This window comes from Bos taurus, chromosome 1 (genome assembly GCF_002263795.3).
Source record: "Bos taurus isolate L1 Dominette 01449 registration number 42190680 breed Hereford chromosome 1, ARS-UCD2.0, whole genome shotgun sequence".
Taxonomy (NCBI): Eukaryota; Metazoa; Chordata; class Mammalia; order Artiodactyla; family Bovidae; genus Bos; species Bos taurus.
In genome coordinates, this window is record NC_037328.1 from 4,423,801 (window position 1) to 4,433,183 (window position 9,383).

At 42.9% G+C, this 9,383-nt stretch overlaps 1 protein-coding gene across 12 annotated transcripts in view; it reads left to right on the plus strand.

Annotated features, from left to right (window-relative positions):
* Positions 1 to 7,961, plus strand: part of TIAM1 (TIAM Rac1 associated GEF 1) — a 464,731-nt gene extending 456,770 nt beyond the window's left edge. For all 12 annotated transcript variants that reach the window (XM_024993771.2, XM_024993775.2, XM_059887391.1 and 9 more), the window contains 2 exons: positions 1,581 to 1,753; positions 5,494 to 7,961. In XM_024993771.2, the coding sequence (XP_024849539.1) occupies positions 1,581 to 1,753; positions 5,494 to 5,963 (643 nt within the window). In that variant the 3' untranslated portion in view covers positions 5,964 to 7,961. The remainder of the gene's footprint in view (positions 1 to 1,580; positions 1,754 to 5,493) is intronic.
* Positions 7,962 to 9,383: the final 1,422 nt, after the last annotated feature.

Sequence of the window (9,383 nt, forward strand, 5' to 3'; positions counted from 1 at the left end):
CGGGGAGGAGGGGAGCACGGTACCGTGTTGCAGGGATTCATCATCATGCAGAGAAAATTCAGCCCAGGGAGGCTGGTGCAGGTGACTCGGGGTCACCTGCAGATCTGGAGTGGAAGCTGAGCTTATGATATGGGCTTCTATTTATTTCTTCTTATTCTTACTCTCCCCTCCCCATTCCCCTCTGCTCCTCCTTCACCTCCTTTTCTTTGGGCTCTTGAGAATTTGAGAATTGTCCTTTTCTCAAGTGCAGCCCATACTCTCAACAGAATAAATATTTTATGGTTGTTAATAATGTTTTACAGTGTGACTGCTGATATAGTAAGATAACACATTTACCAAACATCAACTAGGCTAAGCACCTTTCATGCATTATTTCAGTTAATCATCCTGAGGTATTTATTCCATTTTTACTAATGAAGTGTCAAGGCTCATAGAGGCAACTTTGCTAAAACCTTACAGCAAATGAACTCTGAGTTCAAACTCAGTGGGTTTGACTTCAAAGCCTCTGTTCTATATTTCTGCTTCACCTGTCTGTGTTGGATGACAGGGAACAATAAATCCAAATCCTGGGAATCTGTTGGAACTAGAACAGGAATTTTTTTCAAATAATCTGTGTGTGGTTTTGCACCACCCTTACCACATGTAGCTCTACCTTTACCACATTATCTATTTAGGCTATATACTTGTGATTTTGTTGTTGTTAAATCCACAGGGTCCAGTGAGCCTGCCCCAGAGATGCCATATTCATTGTTAATAGGGAATACCAGGTAAAACTTACCTGGGTAAAAATACTGAGATCTTAGCAAGAAAAATAACTGACCTAGGATGTACTTTGGGAATTGGGACTTGGGAAGATTTTCCAGTTCTTAATAATGTAGCTTTAATATTTTCATGTTGACATGTGCCATGGGAGGCATTGATATATTTAAAACATTACTGACCAGAGATGTATTAATATGTCTTTTTTGTTGCCCAAATGTTATCGACCGGAGTTGTTTGAATTTTAGGTTACATAATATTGAGTTGGCCAAAAAGTTCGTTCAAGTTTTCCGTAAGATATGATGAAAAACCTGAATGAACTTTTTGGCCAACCTAGTAAATCACTGGCCACGGATGTTAGGTTCTGTAGAAATTCTCCAGTCAGTAATGTGTTAACAAGGAGGCCCAATTAGAGGAAGGTCAGGGTGTTGGGACATTATTTCAGGGGCACTGCAGAGCTGCAAGAATCTCTTAGTTCCTTTGTCTGTAAAGACTGTAGAATGAAAGGCTCTGCCTTAAGTCCTGAGAGCAGACTCTGGCAACTCTGTCCGTAAAATCCATCTCTCCATCAGTCTGTTCAGTAATGGGGTGCTCTGTCCCAAATTGGCTGCAGGAGATGAGTCACAAAGCATAAAGGGAAAGGAATAGGTGTTCTTTATCTCCAGCAATGAAAACACTCCTCGGCAGTGAAATTGGAGTGGTGGCCCCCCATCTTTAACTTTGGTCCTCGGGGATATTTGTTTGACTGTACCTGATAGCATCAGAAGTTCACCATGTGTTAAGTGCTGTTTCCCCAACACGTGTAAATCTTCTTTTCATAGCTCCCCAGAGAGCCGAAAGGATTTCCTGAAGGCTGTGCATTCCATCCTGCGAGATAAGCACAGAAGACAGCTCCTGAAGACCGAGAGCCTTCCCTCGTCCCAGCAATATGTCCCTTTCGGAGGAAAGCGGTTGTGTGCGCTGAAAGGGGCCAGGCCGGCTATGAGCAGGGCAGGTACTGTGGGGATTCAGACGTTCAAAATCCCCGTCACCCCCACTCCACTGTAGAACCGACGTCCTCGTTGAGCAAGACTTAGATGTGGCCTTTTGGGGGCTAATGTTGGAGTACGTTCTTCCCTGGTGTGAGGTTCCCTGTCTTTGCCTCCCTCCGTTGATTTAAGCCTCTCGCCCTCCCTCAAGCTCTCCCTTGGCTGCCCTCCTCCTCCTGGCTGGTGAGCTCCCCCTCTCATTCACCGAGCCAGGAACTGAGCGCCTTCTCCTACTTGGAGGGGCTTGTCTTAGCCTGCTTGCCGAATGAGAGTTGCTGCTTTGCATGACAGCCAGCTTTGTCCAGCAAAAAAAAAAAAGCAGTGTGATGTCTCAGCAAGGTCACATCCCACCATTCTGAGAACATGGTGGCTTTGTCCTCCAGAAACACAGCCAGGCCTGTTCTCAGTAGGGAGGCCATGTTTGGTAGACCAGATGACCCGTCAGATGTTACCCTCACCTGTGCCTGCAATTTTAATTTTAGCTTCTGTGTTGATTTGGGGCAGCCTTGAGCTGCTATTAGAAAAGAAGAATCTGGAATTTAAATGGTCTCAGAGTAAATACTCTTTTAGGGCTTATTATATCACCTTAAAGCAGTAAAGATCAATACTACCACCTGTAAATGGCATTAAAATCTATCTAGGAAGAAAGATATTTTCATAACACTTGGGTATTAAAGATACCAAGATTTAACATTTTTATCACTCCTTTCTTAAGAAGCAGTCCAAAATTTTGCAGGGAACATTCCAATAAAAGAGGCTTCCTTTGCATTTGCCAAAACACCTTCTGTTCTGGTGAATTTTCTGCCTGTTCTCAATTGTGTTGAAGAGGCAGGTATGGCACTGTGAATGGCTGAAGGTTTTCATAGACATAACCTGCCTAGCTTGACAGGGTATATTACACTCTAAGTACCTTAAGTTTAGCTGATGTTAAAGGGACTAGTTACATCTATTCTTCAATTAATTGCTAAGTGTTCATTGGAAACCTGGTATGCTGAACACCTAGCACTCTTCTGGGCTTGCCAGTATCCATACTTCCCCACCCACGATTTCTCCTGGAGTCCTCATGTGTTAAATAGCTTTGCTCATCCCTTTAGAGCTCATAGCAGAGAGTTTCACCTTGGAATTATCTCATTTGTTTCTTTTACTTTCCAGATATATTTAATTAGGATCGGGACTGTGTGTCCCAATCTCAGGAAAACCCACCTGTCATTGGCCAGGTGTTAGTTGTTAATTGGTAAACCTAAAGTTAGAGCTCCATTCACTTTGAAACTAAGCATTTGTAGTCTGTGGGACACTCAGGCGTTTTCCTGCTGAGATCCCTTTGGAAAGAAGACAAAGTTACTACAACCTACTCTGTTATCTTGAATATCAAGAGAGAAAGCCTTGATGTCAGAGCCTAATGGCTCATTTTTGGCTGAAGAAAGTCTTCATCACTTTGCTTTTGAAGTTCCTCACTCTCATCATTCACATTAGATGATTTGAAAATGGTGTTTGAGTGGGTCAGCACTGTACTAGCTAATCAGTCTTAATAGTGAATAATGGCAGTACTCAAGTCAAAGATTGTCTCTTGGAACCCCATAAGGCTGGCTGGGTTATTATGTATTCTTTTAGTAAAGGATAGATTCTTATGCTTCATTGCTCATTGTCGTGATTCACGACACCCAGCTAGTTTATTTTTCCTTTTGCTCTTGTTTGAATAGAACAGTAAAGGCAAATATTCTGCCTCCCTTCACCAAATGTCTGCCAGTGATCCAACTACACATTTTTTTGTTGTTTCAACATTTTCTATGGAAATTCTTAGACATATAGAACAAATGAAAGAATTATACACATTCCTACCTGCTGTATGTAATTAACATTTTTATATATTTTCATTACCACATATCCATCCATCATCCATCAACTCATCTTGCTTTTGACACGTTTTCAGAATACAGACAGAGCCTGGTGGGCTGCAGTCCGTGGGGTCACACAGAGTCGGACACGACTGAGCGACTTCACTTTCCCTTTTCACTTTCATGCACTGGAGAAGGAAATGGCAGCCCACTCCAGTGTTCTTGCCTGGAGAATCCCACGGATGGGGGAGCCTGGTGGGCTGCCGTCTATGGGGTCGCAGAGAGTCGGACACGACTGAAGCGACTTAGCAGCAGCAGCAACACTCCTTACCCCTAAATACTTCAGCCAGCACATCCTTGACAAATATTTCCAGTATCCCAGTTTGGAATTAAGGTAGTTCTAATATAGTGATTGGAGAGAGTCAGGCTCCACTGTGATGATATTGAGGTAAAACTGAACAATAATTTTTGCTTCTTTCCAGTGGAGTAGAACTATTTTTTTATTCTTTCTGTTTTCTGTTTTTCCGGGAGTGCTTTTCATTCCCTGCCTTGAATGAGAGGAATGATGACGGAAACGCAGGGATCTGAGACAGAGGATGGTCAGAATGGGAGCCAGTTTAGACCACTGTCCGGCTTACTGACCTTGCATCTGCTATATTTGAAGTCAAGGCTATATTTGGCAGTAATTATGAATACTCATCTTACTTCTTGCAGCCCTGAAGCAGCTTAATGAATTTCAGGGCATAGATTTTAGGAAAGCAGCTCCTTGTTGGTGTCTAGGCTCCCCACTCCCATGGGAAAGCACATGGTACATTTCACTGTTCGTGGAGGAGTGGCAGTGTTTCCCTGTGTCTTTTGTGTGTGTGTGTGTGTGTCTGTGTCTGTGTGATTATTTGCTTGACTGGGTGGCGTATTTTGTTTGTTTTTAGTAATACTGACTTCCTAGAGGGCAGTGAGGTGAAAATACAGAATACAGAGATTTGTTTTTCTTAACTGTTAGTCACTTTATTTTGCACTTTGCTCATCAGCTGCTTGAGTGTTGTATTATTCCTTGCTCATTCCACTCAGGCACTGGTAGTTTAATTGCTTTGTGGAAGAGAAATCGGGGATACATAGAACAGAGTCAGGAAGGGACTAAGGCGCAAAGTCAGGAAGGGACTAAGGCGCAAAGTCGCTCAGTTTCACCTGAGGTTTTGTCACAAGAGGACTTGACATCTCTGAGACCCAGTCTTTTCTGTAGTTTCTCCAAAAACAATGGTGCGCCCTTAAGGTACCTGAAGATCCTCAAGAAATGTGACATTCAGAAAACAATATAACTTGGACCAGTATTTTTCCCTCCTTGGTACATCATTGTAATTTCTCTAAAGACAGTGAAACGCTGACAGCATTTACATCCTTACTAAATGACTCTAGGACAGCCCCTGGGGGATCCTCAGAGCACTGTGCCACAGGCACAGGAAGAAGGAAGAAGTGCTAATTAATCCCAGGGTCAGTGGTGGGCTTGACAACAGCAGGAATCTGTATTACCTGCCTCCCAGGTACACGGGTAGAGAATTGGATGATTTTAGAGGGAGTTAAATCCCCTTTTCCCCATAACCTACAACCCACCCATGTCCCTGTCACCACTCCCCGCCTCCTTGCCCTCCATTCAGTGACTAGAATATCCTCTTAAGTCCAGACATCTGTGCCAGGTAAAGCCCCCCTCCCCGCCCCCTGAGACAGACTGGACTCTAAGCCCCAAATGATACTCAGCCCCTAAATGCATATCTTATAGTCTTTTCCTTTCCTTTAGCTTGTATTTGCTTTCTGGATTTTCATCACACGTAAAGCATGTGGGGGTTTTATTGTTATATTTTTGTGTGTGTGTGCAGTGTCCGCCCCAAGCAAGTCTCTTGGGAGGAGGAGGCGGCGACTGGCCCGAAACAGGTTTACCATTGATTCCGATGCCATCTCCGCCAGCAGCCCGGAGAAAGACCCCCAGCAGCCTCCCAGTGGCGGGGACACTGACCGCTGGGTGGAGGAGCAGTTTGATCTTGCTCAGTATGAAGAGCAGGATGACATCAAGGAGACAGACATCCTCAGTGACGATGATGAGTTCTGTGAGTCGGCCAAGGGCGCCGCGGCGGACAGAGACCTGCAGGAGCGGCTTCAGGCTGCCTCCATCACTCAGCGGGAGAGAGGCCGGAAGCCCCTGGACAGCCACGCGTCCCGCATGATGCAGCTCAAGAAGCAAACCGCCCTGTCGGGCATCAACGGAGGCCCGGAGAGTACGAGCGAGGAGGTCATTTGGGTTAGGCGCGAAGACTTTGCCCCCTCCTGCAAGCTGAACACTGAGATCTGACTGTGTCACGTTCTCCCCATCCGTAGCGAGTCCGTGTAGATACGTCTCCTGCTCCCCCATTCCCACCCCACTCCACCGCCTCCCACACTCCCCCCACGGGACCCACGATGGCGGGGGAAAAAAGCTCCCTTTAAGTCGCACTCTTGCACACAAACAGTTTTGGCAGCTGACTTTGTTCTGAAGCCATGTAGCCACCCAACTTGATCATTTTTAACCATATCGGAAAGAATTGTTCAAGAATTCCAAATCAGCTTGAGCTTCTGTATATTATTACCAAGGGCTTTTATTTATTCTCAATTAATCAGGGCCTAAAAGAATTAAAAAAAAAAAAGAAAGAAAGAAAAATTCTATAGCACTGGAAAGCAAATTACCCCAGGAGTTGAACTATGTACAACAGATTAGCTTAAGGGATAGCACACGAAAAATTAATAAGGACTCTATCTGAAATTAATCCAGGAGCCACTTCCTAGTTGGGAAAACAACTGTACAGCTTGCAGTGTTCTTTCTCCTTTCCCTCTTAAATGTCTGAGAATATCTGTGTATTTTAAGAATGTGTGAGGAGAGGGTGAAGATTTATGTTTTGATGAGCCTTTTTAAATTTTTCCGTTTTTTCCTCTTCTGTTTTAGTCTATGGCTGGTCTTGATGTCGGTGTTCGGAAGTTCTAGTTTTGCATAGAATTATAAAGATGCCAAACTCCTTGAAAAGAGATCCAAATTTATCATTTAAAAAAACACTATTTTTTGTATTTTATCTCAGATGCAGGGGGGCACAAACAGATGAGACTTTTACAGTGTTAGTGTAACTCTGAGTTTAAAGAATGAGGATTTTACCTTTTACAGAGAGTGAGGTGTGGTGATTTTATATTTATATATGAAAGGGCCAACAAGATGCTTAGGAGAAGCTTTTTTCCCAAGAAGCAGTTTTTCTTTTTCTGTTTTAATGTTTGAATCTCTATTTGAGATGGGAGCTTGGTTGGATTAAACGTGACACCGGAATGGGCAGTGTGTGTGTCTGTTGCACATGGCGGGGGAGGGGAGACTCCTTTTCACGGGGTTGCCATGGTGATCATTGGTTTTCCCATCATAGTTACATCTCCATCCATAGATAACCTACCCCTTCCCTGAGAGTCCATAACCAAACCTCTTAACAAAACAACGTTTTCAGAAACATGTCTTGTATTTAACACTTTCTTCATGCCAACAAACAGGGTAAACATGCTAAAAAAAAGAAAACAACTAATGTTCTAAACAGATTTCCAAACAGGATGAACAAAAACAATTTAAAGCACTTTCAAAAAAATTTTTTTTAAAAGGTTTATAGCTTTTTTTTTTTTTCCCCATTTCACAATGTCCACTTCCTAAAAAAGGTTTAAATAATATGAAAACTTTCTTTTTGGGGAAAATATCTATTTGGTGTTTGACACATCAGTAGGTACTTTAAGACCTGAATTTTATAGTAGCTTTAGGAATTATATTTTATAAAGATCAGTTATGAATTTATATTTCCAGACAATAGAGAGTTCAGAACATCACGCTCTTGTGCCCCTGCTTGCTTTACCTGCTTCCCCACCCTGTATCCCTTCCCTTTCGGGTTTCCAGGGCTTTGAGCTTGATCTTTTGAGAGTTTTATTCTATTAAATTTTTGCTATATCTTCTGATTTTCTTAAAGAGCTTTAGAATGGTTTCTATACCCTTTGTATCACTGCATTGTTCCATATCATCTCTAATTCGATTGTGTCTGGGTGGAAAACTGAAGCGGAGGCTTCTAATAGTCCCACTGACCAGTCCCAGTGCAACGGGTTTGTCTGAAAATGCTGGAAAGTCTGGTGCTTGGAGAGGGTGCCATTGTCTCTTGTACATAAGGTCATGACGTGTCTATGTCAAAAGTTCTTATATATTTCTTTTATAAGCTGAAAGAAGGTCTATTTTTATGTTTTTAGGTCTATGAATGGAACGTTGTAAATGCCTGTCAAACAATAAAAAATAATGAAAAGTGGACGTTCCTGTGCTTTTTTGGATGGAAGGATGGATGGAGTTTGTGGGAGAAAATACTTAAGGATGCCTTTTTGTTTTTCTAAATAATTACCATGACCATCAAGCGAAAGCTGACTTGGTGGTCCTTTAAGTTTTTTAGTGTATGTTTAAATTGAGGTGTAATTGACATATAACTTTATGTTAATTTTAGGTACAGAACATAATATGTATATTGCAAAGTGATCACTACAGTAGTTAACATCATCACCATCTATAGTTATAAAATTTTTTTTCTTGTGATGAAACCTTCAAGATCCACTCTCGTAGCTACTTCCAAATAGGCAATATAATGTCGTCAACTGTGGTCAGCATGTTGTACATTGCATCCCCATGACTTATTTTGCAACTGAAAGTTGTACATTTTGATGTCCTTTACCTGTTCTGCCCATCTTCCACCTGACTTCAGGCAACCACCAGTCTGTTCTATGTATCCATGAGCTTGGTTTATTGTTTGTTTGTTTTTTAGAGTCCACGTACCCGTGAGATGATAATGTCATTTACCCTTTGCTGTTGATAGAGCTTGAGACTTTAAAAAAAATTTTTATGGGTGTATAGTTGATGCACAATGTTGTGTTAGTGTCCAGTGTACAGCAAAGTGGCTCAGTTCAGTTCAGTTCAGTCGCTCAGTCGTGTCCGACTCTTTGCGACCCCATGAATCACAGCACGCCAGGCCTCCCTGTCCATCACCAACTCCCGGAGTTCACTCAGACTCACGTCCATCGAGTCAGTGATGCCATACAGCCATCTCATCCTCTGTCGTCCCCTTCTCCTCCTGTCCCCAGTCCCTCCCAGCATCAGAGTCTTTTCCAATGAGTCAACTCTTCGCATGAGGTGGCCAAAGTACTGGAGTTTCAGCTTTAGCATCATTCCTTCCAAAGAAATCCCAGGGCTGATCTCCTTCAGAATGCGCTGGTTGGATCTCCTTGCAGTCCAAGGGACTCTCAAGAGTCCTCTCCAACGCCACAGTTCAAAAGCATCAATTCTTCGACGCTCAGCCTTCTTCACAGTCCAACTCTCACATCCATACATGACCACAGGAAAAACCATAGCCTTGACTAGACGGACCTTTGTTGGCAAAGTAATGTCTCTGCTTTTGAATATGCTATCTAGGTTGGTCATAACTTTCCTTCCAAGGAGTAAGCGTCTTTTAATTTCATGGCTGCAGACACCATCTGTGATGAAGTCATACACATATTCATTCCTTTCAAGATTCTTTTCCCTTATAGGTTATTACAGAATACTGAGTAGAGTTCCCAATGCTTTACATTAGGTCCTTGTTGATTGTCTTATGATTATGGGCTTCCCTTGTAGCTCAGTCGGTAAAGAATCTGCCTGCAATGCAGGAGACCTAGGTTTGATCCCTGGGTCGGAAGATCCCCCTGGAGA